Genomic DNA, 23,422 nt, shown 5'->3' with positions numbered 1-23,422 from the left:
CGTAACAAAAATATTCATTATTTTAAATGATTGCATTATTGGTAAAATGTTATACCTACTTAATTTGCAGTCAAGAGAGGAGAGCAGAAAACAGGCTCTTGCAGCTAAAAGAGAAAAAAGGAAAGAAAAGAGAAAAAAGAAAAAAGAGGAACAGAAAAGGAAGCAGGAAGAAGATGAGGAAAACAAACCTAAAGAGAATTCAGAACTACCAGAGGATGAAGATGAAGAAGAGAATGATGAAGATGGTAAGAATGACCCTTCCAAATTAGGATAAAATTCTGTTTATCAACTTCATTTTGAGTACTTTTTATTCTAATTCTAGTTAGATATCCAGTACTTTAATCTGAAATTGATAGTTGACTTTTATAGTTAATATTTCTGAATATTTTACATTGTGAAGTTATACAGAGAAACAAAAAGGGGGAAGGCAAGCATGTAATTTGAAGTTCAGTTGTAAGTTCTGTCAAACGTCATGTATGTCTTGAATGTGAGACAGTAAAGAGATTTGCCAGCTTCTCTTCAGGTTCTACCCTACCCTTTCCTCCTTCATTTGGAATCTAGGGAGAGGTCCAGTTCCTCAATAAATTTTGAGCTAAGGTTTGGGCTCAAAGCTATACAGGGCTAGAGTTCATTATTCTCAGAGTTGTTTTGTGCATTTTAGCAGTGCTCGTAGTAGACAAGTAATTGTTCTAAGTTTTTATTAAAATTCAAGTTCATGAACATAGTGTAATATTAGTTTCAAATGTACAATTTAGGTGACTCATTACTTCTGTGCAACACCTGGTGCTCATCACGAGTGTACTCCATAATCCCCATCACCTGTTTCACCCTCCACCCACCTCCCCTCTGGTAACCATCAGTTTTGTTCTCTACAGTTAAGAGTGTTTCTTAGTTGGTCTCTCCCCTTTTTATTCCCCATTGCTCCTTTGTTTTGTTTCCTAAATTCCACATATGAATGAAATCATATAGTATTTGTATTTCTCTGACAGACTTATTTTGCGTAGCATAATACTCCCCACCTACCAATTCAAAGGGGTACATGCAACCCCAAAGTTTATATCAGCATTATTGACAATAACCCAACTATGAAAATTTTCCTGAATTTAAGCTGTATTGTGATTTTTGGTTAGTTCATGCGACTAGCATCTCAGATTTTAAGAATGTTATGGTATGAATGTTTCATATTAAGTTAGACATTAAAATAGTATATAGTACCTGTGTTCTAACAATGAAGATTTCTTTATTTACTAATGAATACTGGTGAAAGGAAAAGATGACTTAAGGGACTGAATTATTGTGAATTATTATGTATATCTTGTCACAGTTTGTTTTGAGATCTGTGGCTATGAGTGTGATTTTTATCCTTTTGATAATTTCAGTGGAGCAAGAAGTTCCCATAGAACCTCCTAGTGCAACGACCACGACCACAATTGGAATCTCTGCAACATCTGCAACATTCACAAACGTGTTTGGGAAAAAAAGGGCCAACGTGGTGACAACCCCCAGCACCAATCGGAAAAATAAGAAGAACAAAACAAAGGAGACCCCTCCCACTGCTCATTTAATATTACCAGAACAACATATATCCTTAGCACAGCAAAAAGCTGATAAAAATAAAATAAATGGAGAACCCAGAGGTGGTGGTACAGGTGGAAATAGTGACTCTGATAACTTGGACAACACAGACTGCAACAGTGAGAGTAGCAGTGGTGGTAAAAGCCAAGAGTTAAATTTCACTATGGATGTGAATTCCTCTAGTGATAGGAGATACACCTCACTGCTACTCCATTCCCAAGAAGAGAAGACAAGTACTGCCACTTCCAAAACTCAGACACGGTAAATTTTTCTGATTTGTTAACTCTACATCCACCTTTCCTTTTTCATGACCCACTCAAGAATCTGAAGTACATTTTTTAGCACAAGTCGTATTAAACAATTTAGATCTACCACATTATCTGTCTTCAGTAATCAAAACTGAAATTCACTACTGTCCTAATCACATGCAACTTATGAAGTGAGATTATTAGAGATTTTTATGATTCAGTTTTAAAGTTGAAAATACTAGCATATATTGATTTTATTTTCACTATGTCATTTTTACTGATTGTAGTGCAACTTCTGGCTTCTGAGTCTGCTTTAATACTGAAGTAGATGATCAACTCTTTGCTCTGTTTTTTCTGCTTTTCTGAACTAATGTGCCAAATTTTAATTCAAATATTTCAGCATAACTTTGTCTTTAAGTGGTCTCTTGAGTTTCAGTCTTAAAATTTGTTTTACTGGACTTGATAATTCTTTCTTCTCAGACTTGAAGGTGAAACAAGTACTAATTCCTTATCAACAAGCTGTAAGTCAGTGCCATTGCCATTAAGTTCTCCAAACATAAAGCTGAATCTGACTAGCCCCAAAAGGGGACAGAAAAGAGAAGAAGGATGGAAAGAAGTTGTAAGAAGGTAAGTAGAATTAGTCTTATCTTTTTAACTGGCAGAGACCATGCATAGGTTTTTTTTAAAGAGGTAGTTACCCAATTACTTAATAATTTGAATGTGTTTAATTGGCTAAAGTAAAGTGAGAAGCCATATGTAAATTTTGTGTACATATTTTATATGACACAACAAATGTTGGCTTTACAATAACAAAATGTATTTATAGACATTTCCAGATGTTTCTAGACATTTCCAGACAAACCATACAAAATGCTCAGAAGCTTCTTGTAAAGATTCTATACTTGACAGCAAAGTCACAATGTTATTTGTGAGGACTATGATGTATGTTTAATAAAAACAGTCAAGTTTGTCCATATACATTGTTTAAATAAAGTTAGACTAGTTTTTTTAAAGATTTTTATTTATTTGAGAGAGAGAGTACAAGCAGGAGGATGGCAGAGGGAGGGAGAGAGAGAAGTAGACTCCTCACTGAGCAGGGAGCCTGACACAGGGCTCAATCCCAGGACCCTGGGATCCTGGGACCATGACCTGAGCTGAAGGCAGATATTAAACTGACTGAGCCACCCAGGGGCCCCTAAGTAAAGTTAGACTTTGCTGGAGAGTGTGTTCTAAAGAACTGGTTAGCCACTATTAACCAATAGAGTTGCTATTCACCATAACAAGGGGAAAGGAGCCAATAATATTAAAACTATCTTCACCCTCAAAAAAGAATTACAATGCTTTATACTTAAACCATGAGGAAGGAGATGAATAAAAACAGACAGGCCACTGCTTTAAAATGTTTTGTACAGTCCAGATGATAATTTTAGCCTCTGTTCACACTTTACAACAAGGAAGATTTGCTAATGGCATTAAATCACCAAAGGAGGGATGCCTGGGTGGCTCAGCAGTTTAGCGCCTGCCTTCAGCCCAGGTTGTGATCCTGGAGTCCTGGTGGGATTGAGTCCCACATCAGGTTCCCTGTATGGAGCCTGCTTCTCCCTCTGCCTGTGTCTCTGCCTCTCTCTCTCTCTCTCTCTCTCTCTCTCTCTCTCTCTCTCTCTCTGTCTCCCTCTCTCTCGCTCTCTTTTTCTCTCTCCCTGTATCTCTCATGAATAAATAAATAAATAATCTTTTTTAAAAATAAAGAAATAAATAACCAAAGGACTGAGATGTCTAGGTTTTTATTCTGTACTGTTCCTAAAGATTGTGTCCATTAAATGCAAACAAAAAGAAATCTTGACAGAATAGAAGAGATGCACCCTTGAGAAGTAGTTACCCAATTACTTAATAATTTGAATGTGGTTAGTTGGCTAAAGTAAAATGAGAAGCCATATGTAAATTTTGTATACATATTTTATATGACACAACAAATGTTGGCTTTACAATAAGAAAATATATTTACAGACATTTCCAGATTGATTTAAGTATTACTCATGGCATATAGCCTAGTCCATGCTCTACTTTTCAAAGTATCTGAATATATCCTTCCCAGCATTTAGGTGTGGTAAATTTTAATCATGAAAAGTACCTCAAGGGCTGCGATTGTTATTCTTTTGGATGGAATAATTCAGGTTTTTGCTGTTCCCTCCTTGCAAAGGGAAATCCTGGGGCCCAGCACTGAGGACTTGAAAATAATGGGAAAATAACTCTCATCTGGTTCTGCTTTAATGCTTAAGAACTGCTTCTACCAGGGATCCCTGGGTGGCACAGCGGTTTGGCGCCTGCCTTTGGCCCAGGGCGCGATCCTGGAGACCCGGGATCGAATCCCACATCGGGCTCCCGGTGCATGGAGCCTGCTTCTCCCTCTGCCTGTGTCTCTGCCTCTCTCTCTCTCTCTCTCTCTCTCTCTCTCTCTCTCTCTCTGTGACTATCATAAATAAATAAAAAATTAAAAAAAAACTGCTTCTACCAGCAAACATTGGGTTTCGTTGATAGTCCTTGGGGGCAGGAGGCCATCTTATCAGATCCCAAGTTCAGCCTCTGGTCTTCTCTCCACCTCTGCTCAGCTCACATATGAGTGGAAGTCTCGCATTCCACCTGTGACTTGCTTTTTATATAGTTCAAATCTGAGGCTTTTTTTTTTATTATTATTGCTAAGTATAAATTATTGACATTGATAAGCTAGCCTCTAGTATTTGGCATGAAGTTTAACAGTATGTTATACATCATTTAAACTTCGGAAGAGTGTGTCCATATGGTTGTTGCAGCTTAGTTGACATGTGATGTTTGGAGCAGATTTAAATGCTTAGATCACAAGTTATTTAAAATACAGTTTTGTGGGGCATCTGGGTGGCTCATTGGTTGAGCATCTGCCTTTGGTTCAGGTCATGATCCCAGGGTCCTAGGATTGAGTCCCACATCAGGCTCCCCACAGGGAGCTTGCTTCTCCCTCTGCCTATGTCTGTGCCTCTCTCTGTGTCTCTCATGAATAAATAGATAAAATCTTTAAAAATAAATTAATTAAAATATATAACATACGATTTTGTTATGGGGTGCCTGGGTGGCTCAGTCAGTTAAGCATCTGCCTTCAGCTCAGGTCATGGTCCTGAGGTCCTGAGATCAAGCCCCACATCAGGTTTCCTGCTCAGCAGAGAGCCTGTTTCTCCCTCTCCCTCTGCTGCTCCCCCTGCTTGTGTTCTGTGTGTGTGTATCAAATAAATAAAATCTTTTTTAAAAAACATTTTTGTGGGATCCCTGGGTGGCACAGCGGTTTGGCGCCTGCCTTTGGCTCAGGGCGCGATCCTGGAGACCCGGGATCGAATCCCATATCGGGCTCCCGGTGCATGGAGCCTGCTTCTCCCTCTGCCTGTGTCTCTGCCTCTCTCTCTCTCTCTATCTCTCTCTCTCTGTGAATATCATAAATAAATAAATTTAAAAAAAAAATTTTGTTTTAAATGACAAGTAATTTTTACTTTCACTAAATTAAATTCAATATAAGAGGTCAATTGTAAGACTTTCCCCTTTAATGTTTGAGAAATACTATTCTACAGGTGTCCATGAACATAGTCACTGAGACATCTTTTTAAATAAAGACAATTTGCTTTTATGAGCTCATGTGTAGTATTCAATTTCTAGGTCAAAGAAATTGTCTGTTCCAGCTTCTGTAGTTTCCAGGATAATGGGAAGAGGAGGCTGCAACATCACTGCAATACAAGATGTTACAGGCGCCCATATTGATGTGGATAAACAAAAAGATAAGAATGGTGAAAGAATGATCACAATAAGGTAATTGTGAAAAATGTATATTACTTGTTCTGTATGGAAATTAAATATATTTAGAAGCAAACTTTTGTTAGGATATGGTACAATCAAGAATTTTATTCTAGGGCAGCCCCTGTGGTGCAGCGGTTTAGAGCCGCCTGCAGCCTGGGGTGTGATCCTGGAGACCAGGGATTGAGTCCCACGTCAGGCTCCCTGCTTGGAGTTGCTTCTCTCTCTGCCTCTCTCTCTGTGTGTGTGTCTCTATGAATAAATAAAATTAAAAAAAAAAAAGAATTTTATTCTATGGTTAAGATTACCTGGGTTTTTTTGTTTTGGTTTGGTTTTTTATGTCTTTGATCTTGTTTTGTTTATTGTTTTCTCCCCAGGGGTGGTACAGAATCAACAAGATATGCAGTTCAGCTTATCAATGCACTTATTCAAGATCCTGCTAAGGAACTGGAAGACTTGATTCCTAAAAATCATATCAGAACACCTGCCAGCACCAAATCTATCCATGCAAACTTCTCATCTGGAGTAGGCACCACAGCAGCTTCCAGTAAAAATGCATTTCCTTTGGGTGCTCCAACTCTTGTAACCTCACAGGCGACAACATTATCTACGTTCCAGCCAACTAATAAACTTACCAAGAATGTTCCAGCAAATGTACGTTCTTCTTTCCCAGTTTCTCTACCCTTGGCTTACCCCCACCCTCATTTTGCCCTGCTGGCTGCTCAAACTATGCAACAGATTCGGCATCCTCGCTTACCCATGGCCCAGTTTGGAGGAACCTTTTCACCCTCTCCTAACACTTGGGGGCCATTCCCAGTGAGACCTGTGAATCCTGGCAACACCAATAGCTCTCCAAAGCATAATAACGCAGGCCGTCTACCTAACCAGAACGGGACTGTCTTACCCTCAGAGTCTGCTGGGCTAGCTACCGCCAGTTGTCCTATCACTGTCTCTTCAGTAGTTGCTGCCAGTCAGCAGCTGTGTGTGACTAATACCCGGACTCCTTCATCAGTCAGAAAGCAGTTGTTTGCCTGTGTACCTAAGACGAGTCCTCCGGCAACAGTGATTTCTTCTGTGACAAGCACTTGTAGTTCCTTGCCTTCTGTTTCCTCTGCACCTGTCACTAGCGGGCAAGTTCCCACCACATTTCTGCCCGCAAGTACTCCTCAAGCCCAGCTTTCTTCACAGAAGATGGAGTCTTTCTCTGCCATGCCACCCCCCAAAGAGAAAGTATCCACACAGGATCAGGCCATGGCACACCTGTGCACCCCATCTTCCACTGCCAATAGTTGCAGTAGCTCTGCCAGCAACACCCCAGGAGCTCCAGAAACTCACCCATCCAGTAGTCCTGCTCCTCCCTCCAGTAACACACAGGAGGAGGTACCGCCATCCAGTGTATCTGATTTAAATCCCATGTCGATGCCTTTTGCATCTAACTCAGAACCAGCTCCACTGACTTTGGCATCACCCAGACTGGTTGCTGCTGATAATCAGGACACCAGTAATTTACCTCAATTAGCTGTACCAGCACCTCGAGTTTCTCATCGAATGCAGCCCAGAGGTTCTTTTTATTCAGTGGTACCAAATGCAACTATCCACCAGGATCCCCAGTCTATTTTTGTCACAAATCCAGTTCCTTTAACACCACCTCAAGGCCCACCAGCTGCAGTGCAGCTTTCTTCAGCCATGAACATTATGAATGGTTCTCAGATGCACATTAACCCAGCAAATAAATCTTTGCCACCTACATTCGGCCCAGCCACGCTTTTCAATCACTTCAGTAGTCTTTTTGATAGCAGTCAGGTGCCAGCTAACCAGGGTTGGGGAGATGGTCCACTGTCCTCACGAGTTGCTGCAGATGCCTCTTTCACTGTTCAGTCAGCGTTCCTGGGTAACTCTGTACTTGGACACTTGGAAAATGTGCACCCAGACAACTCCAAGGCACCTGGCTTCAGACCTTCCCAGCGAGTTTCTACTAGTCCAGTGGGTAAGTTATAACTATTACTGCAGCTCAGTATGGGGTTCTACCAGCATAACTGATTCCTCCAAGATAACAAAGCAGCTATTTTGTACTTACATACACCCAGGTGGCCCTATAGACATTTTTTAAATCATAGCAAGGGTTTGCATTTCTCAGATTTAAAAAGTTTGTGTTGGAAAGGTACCAGCCCCTAATCTACATTATTCTTTGTTATCAGTCTTGGGTCTTCAAACTGAATATTAAGTGATGTTTCATATTTCATAGTATTCTTTATTATTTACATTAGAGATGATTGAAGAGATCCAGTCATTTGTGGGTTCTTACTGTAAAACAACCAATTTAGATTCATCATTTTGGTTTCTCAAAATTACAGATTAGCTGCTGAGGCATTATAAGGAAGATAAAGATAGATAGGAGTCTAGTGTTGCCTTGAAGATAAGTAAAAAACCAGAGTCTGTTTTCCAGAATCTAGGAGCCAGATTTCACAGTGTTTTGCACTATTCTGAAAAGCAAATTAGAAATCACAGCTGAGGGATACCTGGGTGGTTTAACGTTTGAGCACCTGCCTTTGGCTCAGAGCATGATCCTGGAGTCCCAGGATTGAGTCCCACATCGGGCTTCCTGCATGGAACCTGCTTCTCCCTCTGCCTAAGTCTCTGCCTCTCTCTCTCTCTCTCTCTCTCTCTCTCGAATAAATAAATAAAATCTTAAAAAAAAAAAAAAAGAAGTCGTAGCTGACATGGAATGGGGGTAAGTAGCTCTGGCCAAGGGCACCTGGGTGGCTCAGTGATCGAGTGTCTGCCTTTGGCTCAGGTCGTGATCCCGGAGTCTGGGGTTCAAGTCCCACATCGGGCTCCCCACAGGGAGTCTGCCTCTCCCTTGTGCCTAGGTCTCTGGCCTCTCTCTGTGTGTCTCTCATGAATAAATAAAATCTTTTTAAAAAAGAAGCAGCAGCAGCTTGGGACACCTGGGTAGCTCAGTGTGAACATCTGCCTTCAGCTCAGGGCGTGATCCTGGGATCCAGGATCCAGCTTCTCCCTCTGCCTTTGTCTCTGCCTCTCTCTCTTTCTCTCATGAATAAAAATAAAATCTTATAAAAGAAGAAGAAGAAGAAGAAGCAGCTCTGTGGCCACTTAGCAGTTTTCTTTCAGTTAGAAAAATGTCTTTTATAGCCCATCCTTCCTTTTTGCTAATCATAAACTGATCTGTGGTGTTGAAAATTTGGGAGTTTATGGATATAGTATAATTTTATCCATAAACTAACTTAACTTCCAGATATTTTTTAATTTACTTGTCTTTTAGGAAAACATAACTGTTATATAATCTTTCAAGTAAATATATAAGGTTACATAAGATCATCTATAGTCCAAAATATTCTCTTGGATTTCTTTCTTCCATTTCCTTTCTTTATTTTTTTCTGTAAATCAGTATCTATTTTAACTTTTCATTTTGGGGAAACTGCAATAGAGGTTTTCAAAGGCCACAAGGTGAAAGAACTCATTGCCAGTGCTCAGGCAATCCATGTAGAAAACATTAATCTTTGAATTGACTGGCACTAACGTGTGAATTCCAAGTGCCTTAGCCCAAGTTTGACTTCAGGTCTCTCATATTCCAGTGTTTGAGCTTTTTGCATTCTAATACTGTATCCCAGAAGATGTACAGATTATTAATTTTTAGACAAAAGACAAAGGAGAGAAGAAATTATCCATCTAGTTTGGTAGAGAACAAGGTTTGGGGATCTTAATTACTCACATCTATATAGCCTCAATTATTTACTGTTAATTAAAAATAATCATTTTTTGAAAGCAAGCATTAAGCCTGGACCTTCCCTCTGGGGTCCAGGATTGGTAAGCCTGGACTTTTAACTGCCTATCTAGTTTCTTTTGTTGATCCTTGTTTTTCATAATTTGTCATAGATATAGTTTATTCTTCTGGTTGACAGGTAAGAATTAGTAATACTGAAGACAATAGAGAAGGATGTGGAGAAATTGGAAACCTCAAATGCTGCCAGTGGAAATTCAAAGTCATACAGCAACTTGAGAAAAATAGTTCTTGGCATTTCTTCAAAAAGTTACATGTAGGGATCCCTGGGCGGCGCAGCGGTTTGGCGCCTGCCTTTGGCCCGGGGCGCGATCCTGGAGACCCGGGATCGAATCCCATATCGGGCTCCCGGTGCATGGAGCCTGCTTCTCCCTCTGCCTGTGTCTCTGCCTCTCTCTCTCTCTGTCTCTGTCTCTCACGAATAAATAAATAAATGAAAATCTTTAAAAAAAAAAAAAAAAAAAGTTACATGTAGTTACCATATGACCCAGGAATTCCACTCTTAGGTGAAAGAGAAACATGTCTACACAAAAAAACTGGTATTCAAATATTCATGGCAGCATAATAACCCAAAAGTGGAAACAACCCACTGTCCCTCAATTGATAAATACCAAAATAAAATGTGGTGTGTTGATATAATGGGATTACTATTCAGCAGTGATAAGGAAAGAAGTACAGATGCATGCTACAGCATGGATGAACCTTGAAAACATTATGCTAAGTGAAGGGAGCCAGTTGCAGAAAGATCACATACTATATAATTATATATATATAATATTATATATATATAATATTATATATTATATAATATAAATTTATATGAAATTTCCAGGACAGACCAATTGATAGAGACTGTATATTATTGGTTATTTGGAGAATGAGAAGTTACAGGTAATAGGTACAGAGTTTCTTTTAGGGAAGACAAAAATGTTCTAAATTTTTTTTTTAAGATTGTATTTATTCATGAGAGACGCAGAGGGAGAAGCAGGCTCCATTCATGAAGCCTGAGGTACTCCATCCGGGGACCCCAGGATTACGCCCTGGGCCGAAGGCAGGTGCTCAACCGCTGAGCCACCCAGGCATCCCAAAAAATGTTCTAAAACTTGTGGTGATGGTTGTACAACTCTGTAAATATACTAAAAGCCTTTGAATTACGTACTTTAAATGGATGAAGACCTGCTTGAGAGAAGTTTTGTTAGTTTTTTATGTTGATATTATTTTTTCCTGAAATGAGCCTATAATCCTTTTCTAGGCACCTGTCCCCTTTCTCTCATACACTTTCCAAAGAAAGCAATGACATTTGAGAAGACTGCTAAATTCAGATTTACACAAACTAGATAGAAACTTTGATATAGTTTGCAACCATTGGTTTTTCTTTTATCAGATGGAATACTGAAATTATCTTTAATAGTATGCTCTTCCTCATTAGGAAAGAAATATTGGTAGATTATATTATTCATCTTCCAAAAGGGAAAGCAGACGTTATTGATGAGTACCACTTAGTCATAACATGCTTTCATTTCATGTCCCCTCCAATGAAAGCTTTGAGATTTTTCCAGAACATTATTCCAGGTGACTGCCATTCTTAAACATTGGGCTCACTCTTCTAATCTATGCTGTTTGGTGAAGATTCTTCTGGACTGCAAGAAAAAAATGGGTTTGGGCCATAATCCAGTGCCACATAAGTGGATTATTTTTGCTGTGAGCTACAAAAATAAAATGTACACTTTCTTCTTTTTTAAAAAGGAATTAAGTATACTTTGGACTTTTAGTTTAGCTTTAGTTTTAGCTTTAAGCTTTTAGTTAGCTTTTAGTTTAGTTTTAGCTTTAAGCCTTGGCTAATTGGATGTCTTGGACCTGTTTTCTTGCAGGCTTACCATCCATTGACCCATCAGGCAACTCCCCATCTTCCTCTTCAGCTACTCTGACAAGTTTTTCCGGCATACCTGGAACACGGGTTTTCCTGCAAGGGCCAGCTCCTGTTGGGACTCCAAGTTTCAACAGACAACATTTTTCCCCCCATCCTTGGACAAGCGCCTCAAACTCATGTAGGAATCCTGAAGGAACTCTTCCCAAAGAGTCTTGAATAAATTATGAAACTATTTGTTTCAGGGAATACTACATAGTAACTTTAGTATGCTAAAGTTTACTAAACTAGAGTAACTGGTATGATGGCTTGCAAATACCAAAGGTTTGTATTGCAGTCCTGTCAAAAATTGTCAGTCATTCGTAGAAAACTTGAGAAGGAACAAGACATCCTTCCAAGCCAGAAATGTTTACTCTGGGTTGAATGAAGAAAAGAGGTACTACATGTAGTTTTATAAAAGGACCCTTTGTGGGGAGAATTGCAAAATAATTTCTTTAATCTGAAAAGAAGCAGATTTATGTATCTAGTCAGTTTGGTATGATTCTTAGTTTATCTTTACATTTTAGGAAACCATATTATTGCCACTTGTAAGTGAAAATATGCCTTTGTTCTTCATTATTTCAATATTTAGAACAGATGAAGTTCTCCCAGTACTTAAACAGGATTTGATTTTTTAAAATGAGCGTCATGAAGCAGTCAAGGAGTATTGGCCCTTTTGACAAGGAAAACTACCAACATTACCTGAAAATCCCATTAAGAAACAAAGCCATGAGTTGAATCCAAGATATTTGCTAACATTTAACTTTTTATCCTTATGGAGAAAAAGGACTGTAGAAAGAGAATAGCTAAATGTAGAGGACCACCAGCTCTTTTCCAAACAATATGCTGGTTACTGTACAAACATTGCCACATTTAAGTTAATTTAAAATTTTAAATTAATATGGCCTTCCTTTCTAGCTTTATTCAGCAATCTGGAAAAAAAATTTTAGACTATTTGTTTATACTTTGTATGTGCAGAAGTAATATAGGGTAATATTCATAGAACTTACATATTTTCATTTGAATGATCTTATAAAATGAAATTTTTCTTTACAGAACCTGTGTTGTGGAATAGATGTTTCCAACAAGGTTTCTCATATTCTTATAATTAGTTTTTAATGTAATAAAACAATAGACAAATATTTTGCCACCAGGTGACTCTCCTATTCCATCTGTTTCTTCGGGATCATCTTCACCTCTTTCAGCCACCTCTGCCCCACCAACACTGGGCCAACCAAAAGGAGGCAGTGCCAGTCAGGATCGAAAGATACCTCCCCCCATTGGAACAGAGAGATTAGCCCGGATTCGACAAGGAGGGTCTGTCGCACAAGCCCCTGTGGGGACCAGTTTTGTCGCTCCCGTTGGACACAGTGGAATCTGGTCATTTGGTGTCAACGCTATGTCAGGTATAGTTACCTTGTCCTATGTCTAGAGGGATAGATATCTCAAGTAAGTTGTGGGATTTTGCCATTAAAACATAGTTCCTTAAAACAAAATAGCTTAGTTCCTACACTTAACAGTCGGTAGGAGTGTTTATACCTTTGAAGAATTCAAACCAGTCTCAGAGATTGGAATATTAATTTGGTTTATACATAATAATATATGTAATATGTATAATAATAATAAATATAGATTAGAAGTAAAAGATTCATTGTGTACTTCCTTTCCCTTTTAAGCTTTCCAGTGTAGAATAGGATAATCATTAATGTTCCTTCAGAGAGCACTTGGTCTTTTGAAAAAGACGAGGTAGAGTATTTGGGGTATTCAAAGGACTTGACTTCCCCCAGTTTTCCAGGAACTGGTTCTTTTGGTTTGCAGAGATTGTCATGAACAGGCACTGAGCTCTTCCAAGGAATGAGTTTGTTAAAATTTAGTATGAAAAAAGTTCAAGTAGTAATATATTGTCATTTTACCCAAATAAATATCAAACCTTGTCCTCAATTCTTCTTTCCAGAAGGCTTATCAGGTTGGTCACAGTCTGTGATAGGGAACCATCCAATGCATCAACAATTATCAGACCCAAGCACATTCTCCCAGCATCAACCAATGGAGAGAGATGATTCTGGAATGGTAGCCCCCTCTAACATTTTTCATCAACCTATGGCAAGCAGTTTTCTGGATTTTTCTAAAGTGAGTCAACAAACATTGTAACTTGTTTAACACTTTGCCAGCCAGTGTTAAGGAATAGTTTGTATTGAAATAATTCTCCCTTTTGGTGTAACAAGTTTGTTTCCATGACTTGGCCAGATCTTTTAGTAGTTTCCCTTTTCTTCTTACTTAGCACAGGCTTATTGGTGAAACTAAAATATGGAAAAGTTGAAGGTATTATATGTGTTCATCAAAGTTGGGAAATTTCCTGATACTGGACTTCGTTAGGTTGTTTTTCTTCTTGTTGAAAAGTATTGCTGAGGCACCTGGGTGGCTCAGTGGTTGAGCATCTATCTGCTTTTGGCTCAGGATGTGATCCCAGGGTCCTGGGATCAAGTCCTATATTGGGCTCCCTCACAGGCAACCTGCTTCTCCCTCTGCCTATGTCTCTGCCTCTCTCTGTGTGTCTCTCATGAATAAAAAAATAAAATCTTAAAAAAAAAAAAAAAGTATTGCTTATGCAGGGAACCACTTTTGGTTCTTCACTACTGTATGATGCTATGTTTTTAAAGACTCCTAAGGAGTTCTGTGGATGATGGGAAATTAGAGAGATCTAAGCTGGAATTATGGAATCATCATTTATAATCACTTCAGGATTAAACCTTTCTTTCTGCTGTCATAGGGTCTGCCAATTTCCATGTATGGAGGCACCATAATACCCTCTCATCCTCAGCTTGCTGATGTTCCAGGAGGACCTCTGTTTAATGGACTTCACAACCCAGATCCTGCTTGGAACCCTATGATAAAAGTTATTCAAAATTCAACTGAATGCACTGATGCCCAGCAGGTAAAATAGACTTAATGCTCTTTTATTTTGTCATGTTATTCTTTTAATTCTTTGGGTAATACAAAATCTAAATATCAAGTCATGACATCTGACCATCTTCATCTGAATTTTTTCAATATCAATATGATGCTACTAAACATTTTATCTCATGTATGTGTATTCTTCCTAGGCAGAAACAGTGAATTGCCATTGCATTTATATATTCAATTTGTAAATGTCTAAAGATTCCTAATTAGAAATTCCAATTTTTCCTCCCCCTTTTCAGATTTGGCCTGGCACGTGGGCTCCTCATATTGGAAACATGCATCTCAAATATGTCAACTAAATTAGAAGGTCTTACTCTTTAGCCTTGTTTGAGAAACCTATGACCTTGGAAGAACTCTGGGGATTTTTTTTTTTTTAATGTGCCTAACTAAGCAATTTTCTCTGAGGCATTAGCAATGGAAATTTGATTGCCCGTTGTATAAGAACAAAGTGATTTCCTATCCACCTGATTATGTTCTCTGGTTAGTTTAGCCACTTTGAACTTAGTGCTTTTGGCTAAACATACTGAATGCTACTTGTATGCAGAAGAGAATTAGATGATTACATGTTTCAACCTTTTAGGGTGGTAAATACATGTACAATTGTTTACATACTTAAAAGGAAAAAGTTGAGTAAATTTCTTGTCATATAGTGGCTCTACTTAATGTAGCCTGTATTAATGTGAAATATTTACCAGAATATTCAATAAAAAGATGAACAGTGTTTAGAAGTGGGGTGTGATCCTTTCAGTGGTCATGCAGATAATTACCCAATTCACAATCCTATTGAACCAAGTTGTTAATACTGTATTTCTAACAGGCATCTCACATTTTACACTTTGAAGATCATTTTTAGACTGCCTTGGAAAAGTGTTTTGTAGACTAGTTATCTACCAATTCTGTGTTAAAAATTCCTTATTGTTCTCTTCCATATCATTTCTTAAGTGGGAAAGTTTCAAGCCTCTGCAATTTGTCTTTTGTGACTTTAGCAGATAGGCCTCTGCTGGGGTTAGCTCCTTATGGATGATGAGTGTCAATAAGGACCAAAGGATTGTAATCAGATGACACTGAACAAATTTAGCGACACTCAAATCCTCAAACTTCAGGCTCTTTTTGTGCTTCCTGACTTGTATCTAAAGACTTATTTGGTTTTAGTGTTTTATGTTTTATTTGGGTTGGGACATAGCAGTGGGTGGGAGTGCCTCCTGTAATACTGTGGTATTGTTGGTCACCGGAGTAATCTTTATAAATATGTGACTAATTCTGGGCTTAGTTCCACAGCCCCAAGTATGAAGAGCGAGTATGTTTAACAAGCTAAACACAGAGACACTAGAATGGATTGCCTTGGCCAAACTATAGGTTCTGCCAAAAATCTGATGCAATAGAGAAGGAAAACAACCCTCTGAAAAGAACAGCCATCAACATATTCATGTTTTAATGTAGTGGAATTTCCTGGTTTTATGTATAGGCACTTTAGAAAATAAAACAAGAAAAAGTTTAAGGCTGATAGAGGAGTCACAACACACATCAAGGCAAAGAAGAATGTACAAAAAAAGTAGTAATAGCAGCAGAGCCATATAAGCAGCACTTTTCAATTTTCATACCACCAGGAGTTCTTAATCTTACCTGCCTGGCTTGTAAAGCCACCGCTAAATGAGACACACCAAGTTCTGTGTTAGACATGCCTGGTTCTTTTGTCTTCCATATTATCTTATATATGAGAGCTTCTTTAACCTCATTTCTTGTTTTCTGTTTTGAGTGGATCAGGAGAGTATCACAGATGTTGAAGGTCCTGCTTTTTTAGTGCTTTGATAAACACATCAGTATTCTCAAAAGACCCCTTGGATAACCTATATATCTTGATGTTTCTATTTATCACTAACAATAAAATGACAAAAAAAAATCACCTAATATTAGTGAAATGAATGTGTCCATGAGGGACACAGAGAGAGGCAGAGACATAGGCAGAGGGAGAAGCAGACTCCTCAATGCGGGACTCAATCCTAGAACTCTAGGATCATGACCTGAGCCGAAGGCAGACGCTCAACCACTGAGTCACCCAGATGTCCCAGTGAGAAATAATATTAAGCAAATTATTCAGTGGGACAAAAATGCTTTTCCTGTTTTGACCATCTACAATACATTTGAATTATCTGGGAGAGCCCTTAATTCTATCTTCTGCACCTTGAGGATAACAGAATGAGAAATTTTATCTCCAGTCAGGATCTAAAATCCATGCAAAGAGGGGGCAATTAGGAGAAACCCTTAGAGGATTAGGAAAAAACAGGAGCTGTGCAGTCAGTAGTAGCTATTTAGGATACCCTCCTCCCTGCCTTCTTTTCTTTCTGTTCGGATCCTTACTTGCCAACCCATTTTGCCTGCTATAATCTCTTCTTCCTCTGTCTTGCCTCTTCCTGGCATTACTTTACTGCTCTTTTACCATCCTGAACCTTGGATTAAACCTAGCTCAGGTAAGAACTTAATTACTTTAAAAATATGTGAGGGATATGGGAGGTGGCAGCATGGGTTCAGTGGAATAAGACAAGCCTAAATTCTGTTTTTGTTTCTGTTGTTTGAAGCTTCATGATCTTAGGCAAGTCATTTTTCATTTCTGGGTTTCACTTTCCTCAACTGAAAATAAAATTGAACATAAATGAACCCAAAGAGTCTCCTAGTGCTAACACAGATTTTCTCCTTTTTCTTGTGAATGAGAATATATGAGATGAGAATACTGAAAGCTAATAGAATGTTTACATTACTGAGGTAATGTAACCAACTATCATTGATTCTCACATGGAATCAGAAGCCTGCTGTTGTGTGGGACAGTACTGATTTTGAAATTTTAATAGAGTCAGAAGAAAACCTTGCACATTCATAGTGAGACCTCAGATCATTAAGAAACATCCTGCTGAGGCATAGATTGAACCCCATGAGCATAACAGCTCTTTCAAGGAATACAACTGATATCATCAAGGTTTCTGGACCACTTATTTCAAGTAGTAGTGTAATAAAATTCCACCACCAATAAAATTATTGATGTTTAAGTCCCTTTAAACCTATTGTGGCTACAGTGTGCTGACTTGCCTTTTTATAGGCCAGTCTCCTTCCTTCAGTCCCTGCTCTCAAAGGGGAAATCCCATCACCTCAGCTAACCAGACCGAAGAAGAGAGTTGGACAGCCAATGGTGGCCTCTCCTAACCAGAGGTAAGAAATCTCAAGACTTGGAACTACAATTTTCAACTTTTCCTATAGCTTCTGGCCAAATCCTCTTCCCATCTTCAAAGTTAGCCCATAAGAGAACCATCCTCAGTTTGAGGTGGCTTGTAGAAGGGGAAAGGCTGGTCATATTATAGTTTCAAGCCAAACAAAAAGGAGTAGTTAGTATACTTGATTCTGTCCCACTGTTCAAGACCTTTGGACCACATTGAAAACCCAGGAAGTGGCAAATAAGCCTGTAGGAAAACAGCTTCTGAACATCTTGTTCTCTAACTAGCCCTAGATCTCTTCTACCAAGAAGTGTTGCTGGTTGTGACGTCTTTCCAGTGGACCCTGTCCTGGAATGCGGGGCTCTGAAAACCCCATATTTTCTATTCATCCTTAAAGATTTGTCACCATTTGTCATCAGACAGATTCTTCACCTTTACTTTATTCTGTAGCAAGTGAGTGAGAGAAAGATAGTTTTAAGTATCCAGAATTTATGTGCATTAAGACCACATCCAATAAAGAGCAGAAGACTGGGCTCTAAGTCCTAATTTGGAAAACAGGATCAGCAATCTCACCACCAGACTGCCAAACCTGTTTTGATTACTTTTACCTCCTGCTTTATCTTCATGGTATTGGTCTAAGTCCAAAGTAGTTTGGTAGCAGAGACCTGATATTCCCTTAAGGGCTTAATCAGTTCCCTGGGGTTGGAGCCTAGGCATAGATTTTTTGTTTTCTGTTTTTCTATTTTTCTGTTTTTCTTTTTTCTTTTTTGTGTGCTTGTCTGTATCAAGCTCCCATATTCTAATGGGTAATCAGTGTTGAGCCTCTAAACTCTTGGTCCTTCATCCAAATTGCATGCATGATGTATCTGGCTTTCTCTCTAAGGCCAATGATCTATCACTTGTTCCCTAACCTTTAAAGTACACACAGCACCTCAAAACAAGCTTCAAGTAGCCGTACATAGTAGTGGTAACTGCTGCTGTCATTGTGTAGTAGAGATGAACATGAGAGTGACCTCACTTCCACACTGATCCTTCTTGAAAACTCTGGACACTTCTCAGTCTCCTTTGGTGAATCCTCTTCCTCCGCTACCCCTTAAATAAATGTTGATGTGCTCAGGCCTCTTCTTAGGCTGTATCTTCTATCCCAGTGATCTCATCCCACACTCTTGGATTTCACGCCACCCAGATCTCAGTGACTAGCCTAGATTTCTCCCCCTGAGCTTCAGACCCATAGATCTAACTCCTTGCCATGCTGTTCCATCTCAGCATTCCACACGTTATATATTTCCCAATATAAGACAGGCTTCTCTCTCTTTTTTTTTTTTTTTAAGATAGGCTTCTCTTATTTTCCCCACTTTATTAGGGGCTGCTGCTACCACCAAGACTTTTAAGTCAGAAGACTGGAAATTATCCTAGCTTAACTCCTTCTCTCTCACCTCACCCTTAATCAGTCACCTTATCTTTCCCCCTCTGTGTATGGGGATCCTGACAACTTCTCTCCATCCTCATAACCACTGCCCTTCTGTCTACCCCGTTTCACTAGGCTAGAATCCTTACCTTCAGTCTCATGGTCCTCTATCCTATTCCTCACTACCCCCACCAGACGTACCTCAAAAACTGAGTTGTGTGGGATCCCTGGGTGGCTCAGCGGTTTGGCGCCTGCCTTTGGCCCAGGGCGCGATCCTGGAGTCCCGGGATCGAGTCCTGCGTCGGGCTCCCGGCATGAAGCCTGCTTCTCCCTCTTCCTCTGCCTCTCTCTCTCTCTCTCTCTCTCTCTCTCTATGTCTATCATAAATAAATAAATAAATAAATAAATAAATACATACATACATACATACATACATACATACATACTAAAAAAAAAAAACTGAGTTGTGATAGCTCCTCACAGTCTGCTCCCAAACCTTACCCTCCAGCACTGTCAATCAAGACCCTTCTTTTAGGCATACATAACTTTGTAAGATGTTCAAAAATATTTTGGAACAATAAAATATAAATATCCTTGTTACCTGAAGTGTTACTCTAAGGACCTACAGAGCTGAGGGACTATATCACCTGGGACCTAGAAGCTCAGGTCCTACCCCAAACTTACTATATCAAAATCTTCATTTACAACATATCCAAGGTGATTTTTATGCACATTAAAGTTTGAGAAGCAGTGAGTAGTAAAACACTTTTTTTTTTTTTTTTTAGTGAGTGGAGAAATCAAAGCTAAGGGAAAATATGATGAAGCCAGAACTGAAGTAACATTAATATTGTTAAATGCATGAAATCCAGTGGTCTGTACTTAATTGGGGGGTGAATCGTAATACTGATTTTAAGGAAATGAAGACCCCTTGACCAAATCAAGGTTTTTAGTATGTGTAGGTACTAGGTTTAGTACTTTCTTCTCCACCACCCTTCTCCTGCCTCCTTTCATATCACTGTGACTACATCAAAAAAATCCTCTAAGGCCAGACTCTCTCTGATCTTCCTTTCTAGAGAGCTAAAGACCAAGCCCTTCTCACCAGCCCCCTGCCTTTCCTTAGTTTCTTAAAGCTAGTTAGCTATATCACTTCTTCTAAAAAGGCTACCATCCCTCTCTGACCTTCCCCTTCCTGCTGTGCACCAGGCCATAGGGCCACTTTTTACCCTGTACTGTAATTGATTAATGGGAGGCAGTCCCCAGCTGTGAGGAAGGGCACAGGTCCTGGCATCAGATACTCTCAGGTCTGACTCCCAGCTCCCCCTCCTATAAGATAGAACTCTCAACCAGGGACTTAATCTCTCTGGGCTTTCCTTTCCTCACCTGTCAAATGTGGCTAATAATAGTGCTTTACTGTACAAAACTGTTGAGAGAAATGGGTGAATTAACACAGGGCAGTAGTGTGTGCTGTGCCTCACCGGTCCAGGAACCCGGTTTAACCAGTAAATAGCTGAGTGGCTACAGCCCTGAGTCAGGCGGCCAGTGTTGAGCCAGGAGGATGCAGGCCTGTGCGGAGGTCCGAACTCCTTTCAAGCTTCCCCTAGTCAGGCGACCTGGAGTAGGGCGGGACCGTCGGGTTGAGTGACGGCTAGCGGCCCGCCCCGGGCGTGACGTCATCCCGGTGTTGTTGCTGCGGCGCACGTGGTCCACTGAGTCTGCTTCTGAGTTAGCTGCGCTGGGCGCCCTGGGCTGGCGCCCCAGCCGACTGCCGTCCTGCTCACTATGTCCACATCCACGAGCTGCCCGATCCCCGGAGGCAGGGACCGGCTGCCCGACTGCTACAGCACCACGCCGGGGGGCACGCTATACGCCACTACCCCGGGAGGTCAGCGGGCCGGGCTGGGGGTCCGCGGGCCCTGGGCAGGCCCAGCGCGGGCGTCCTGTGGCGGGCTGGGAGAGGGGAGGTGCAGGCCTGGGATCCTCGCCGCAGGCCTCTTTACAGGTTGTAGCTTTTGCAGGGGGTGGGAGGGTGTTTGGAACTGAAGGCCGGTTCAGTCCCCTGAAACTTCGAAGTAAATGCACCGTGGCCTAAAGCCTAGCTCCTGGGTGACTGGACTGAACTCCCCACTGTGGCCTGGGTTTTAGGTGCCCTCCCGACTTTGCCGCCTGGAATTAGGACCCAGAGCCGGAGCTGAGCTTGACCTCAGCAGGAAGCACCAGGTCTCCCAAAGCGGCTAAAGCAGGACTCAGGCAGTTGGGGCCAAAAATCCTTGAGTATCTGCAGGTGGCTGGCAGCTGTTTGGTTGGGCTGATTGCCTGGGATCTTGAGCTGCTGGGCTCCTGGACCCAGGTTTCCTGCCACGTGGAGGCAGAAGGGAGGGGCAAGAACAGGGTAGGGCCCTTTGAGAACAGAACCGGGGCCAAGTTTCTTAGGCTTGGGCTGAGCCTGATAGGACTTGGGAGGGGTCAGGGTAAGTAAGAACAGTTTGTCCCTGTTTCACCGAGAAAGCAGCTGTCCAGAGAGCACACCTTCTCCTTGCCGGGTACCCAAACCCAGATGGCAGCAAGGGTGAAATCTGCTATTTGGCCTCTTGAGCCAACTGCCTGGAGGGCTACGACCCCCCACCCTACAGAAGTAGGGAAGCCCCAGATCCAGCAGAGCCAGACAGGAGCAGTCTTTAGTACCTGAGTTCTCCCAAGTTTTGTGCTCCTCCTTAGAACTGAGACCTGAAGCTTCCCTAAACCAAAATACCTGGACCAGCTGGGATGCCCTACTTGCTTTATGGCACTTAGCCACATCTTGGTTAGACCTGGAAGTCTTTAAGTGCTCTGAAAGCCAGTCAGCTGAGACCCTGGCTGGTCTGCAGAGCAGTAGCCCTTTAATACATGGGGAAATGTCCCAGGTCCCTTAAAAGCCTGGGTATGACACCCTATAAACTCTGTACCCAAGCTCCAGCCTCTTACCTAGTTCCTACCCCTTGACAGGCACCAGGATCATCTACGACCGAAAGTTCCTGCTGGAGTGCAAAAATTCACCCATTGCCCGGACGCCGCCGTGCTGCCTCCCTCAGATTCCCGGGGTCACAACTCCTCCAACAGCCCCACCCTCCAAGCTGGAGGAGCTGAAGGAGCAGAAGGAGACAGAGGAAGAGATACCCGGTAAGGAAAGCAGGGCCTAAAATTAAGAAATGCCGGAGTCCAAATGCCCCTGTTCAGTAGAGTGGGGGTTTAACGGTGAGAGGGGTTTCTGTACTGATGCTAAGCTTGCTGAGCTTGCAGACCCTCACCCCAGCATACAGTCCCTGTCTTCTTTTTCTCCAGATGACGCACAATTTGAAATGGACATCTAATCCAGTGCAGATGATCCTGTGTGGAATTAGAGGAATCCCTCATACCACTGCTGCCATCACCTCTTCCTGGTGTATTCCAAACACCAGGTGGCCTCATAATCTGGAAGGGAGTGACTTGTTGGTTTTGGGCCTCCCTTAGTTCTGAGGCAGCTAGACCAGGGATACGAGTGGGCAACTTGCCAAGCCCTTAGCTCTTTCCCTTCCGTCTGTAGATGCTCCTCCCAACCCCCAGCCCTCCATCATCAGGGGCTGAGGCTGGGACTAAGGGATGGAGTATGTCACTGTCTAACTGCTTAGTAAAAATTCAAAGAAATGCTTTGACTCTGGTGTTCTCCTCGATACTGACCTTCCCATCTCAGCCACAAAACTGAGGGCCCCAGCAGACCTGGTGAGGATCAGAGGTCCCCCAGTCCATTCCCAGCTGTCATTAGGTCCACTTTCAGCAGCAGTGAGAGCCAAAGGCAGGCTATGGGGGCAGGCTGCAGGAGCCGCCAAGCCATAAACAGCAATAGCAGTAGCCTGACCCTTGCCAAGGGCCGTTCCAGCCTTTCCAGGAAGCAACCTTCCTGGAATTCGGCCTCTCCAGCAGTCCCTCCCTATTGATTCCAAATCAGGAAAAGGAGGCACTGCCCTAGAGTTTAACCTTCTCCAGTCCCTCCCATGCTTTTTCTGCCTTCCACCCAGAAGTATCGTCCCCTGTTCCAACACAGAAAACCTGTATCCACCCTTCTCAGCATAATTTAAGCCTCTATGACCCCTTCCATTTGGCTCTCCTGTCCTCAAGAGGGTTAGAAGACCTCAGGGCCCAGAATGAGTTAGCAGCTTACTTGGTGAATCAGTCATGATCCTACCCACCTAACTACCCCCAAGCACCCCTCCAAAAAGTCATGATCCCATGTTTCAGCAATCCAGTCTTCTTCATTTATACAGCTATGTTCTAATCTCTCTAGCACTGTATGTCTCAAGGGTAACCAGAGTACAAACAGAGCAGTCTTCTTTTCTTGAGGGAAAAATCTTCTCTATTTGAGCCTCTGTTCTTATGCTGCAACGAAGTTCTATAAAAATAGAGATACTCAGCCCAGCAAGGAATATGTGTTTCAGTCTATTTTGGGGGAAAGTGGCAGAAGTAATTGGTCATGCCTAGCAAAGTCATTCATGA

The 23,422-nt window shown here is 41.2% G+C and overlaps 2 protein-coding genes across 4 annotated transcripts in view; both read left to right on the top strand.

Moving 5' to 3' along the window:
- ANKHD1 (ankyrin repeat and KH domain containing 1) overlaps nucleotides 1-15,033 on the top strand; it is a 121,561-nt gene extending 106,528 nt beyond the window's left edge. For 2 of the 3 annotated variants that reach the window (XM_055331305.1, XM_055331303.1), the window contains 10 exons: nucleotides 71-245; nucleotides 1,380-1,836; nucleotides 2,304-2,450; nucleotides 5,502-5,651; nucleotides 6,014-7,623; nucleotides 11,310-11,486; nucleotides 12,499-12,750; nucleotides 13,299-13,474; nucleotides 14,115-14,279; nucleotides 14,545-15,033. In XM_055331305.1, coding sequence (XP_055187280.1) covers nucleotides 71-245; nucleotides 1,380-1,836; nucleotides 2,304-2,450; nucleotides 5,502-5,651; nucleotides 6,014-7,623; nucleotides 11,310-11,486; nucleotides 12,499-12,750; nucleotides 13,299-13,474; nucleotides 14,115-14,279; nucleotides 14,545-14,604 — 3,369 coding nt within the window. In that variant the 3' untranslated portion in view covers nucleotides 14,605-15,033. The remainder of the gene's footprint in view (nucleotides 1-70; nucleotides 246-1,379; nucleotides 1,837-2,303; nucleotides 2,451-5,501; nucleotides 5,652-6,013; nucleotides 7,624-11,309; nucleotides 11,487-12,498; nucleotides 12,751-13,298; nucleotides 13,475-14,114; nucleotides 14,280-14,544) is intronic. The other variant, XM_055331304.1, reaches the window with a different exon arrangement.
- Nucleotides 15,034-19,876: 4,843 nt separating this feature from the next.
- Nucleotides 19,877-22,576, top strand: EIF4EBP3 (eukaryotic translation initiation factor 4E binding protein 3). The gene is made up of 3 exons (XM_055331317.1): nucleotides 19,877-20,798; nucleotides 21,899-22,072; nucleotides 22,235-22,576. The coding sequence occupies exons 1-3, from the start codon at nucleotides 20,696-20,698 to the stop codon at nucleotides 22,261-22,263; spliced, it is 306 nt and encodes a 101-aa protein (XP_055187292.1). The 5' UTR covers nucleotides 19,877-20,695; the 3' UTR covers nucleotides 22,264-22,576.
- Nucleotides 22,577-23,422: the final 846 nt, after the last annotated feature.

Source organism: Nyctereutes procyonoides, unplaced genomic scaffold (genome assembly GCF_905146905.1).
Source record: "Nyctereutes procyonoides isolate TBG_1078 unplaced genomic scaffold, NYPRO_anot_genome, whole genome shotgun sequence".
NCBI lineage: Eukaryota > Metazoa > Chordata > Mammalia > Carnivora > Canidae > Nyctereutes > Nyctereutes procyonoides.
The sequence above is the reverse complement of the archived record's forward strand: the minus strand, read 5'-3'. Positions and strand labels throughout refer to the sequence as shown.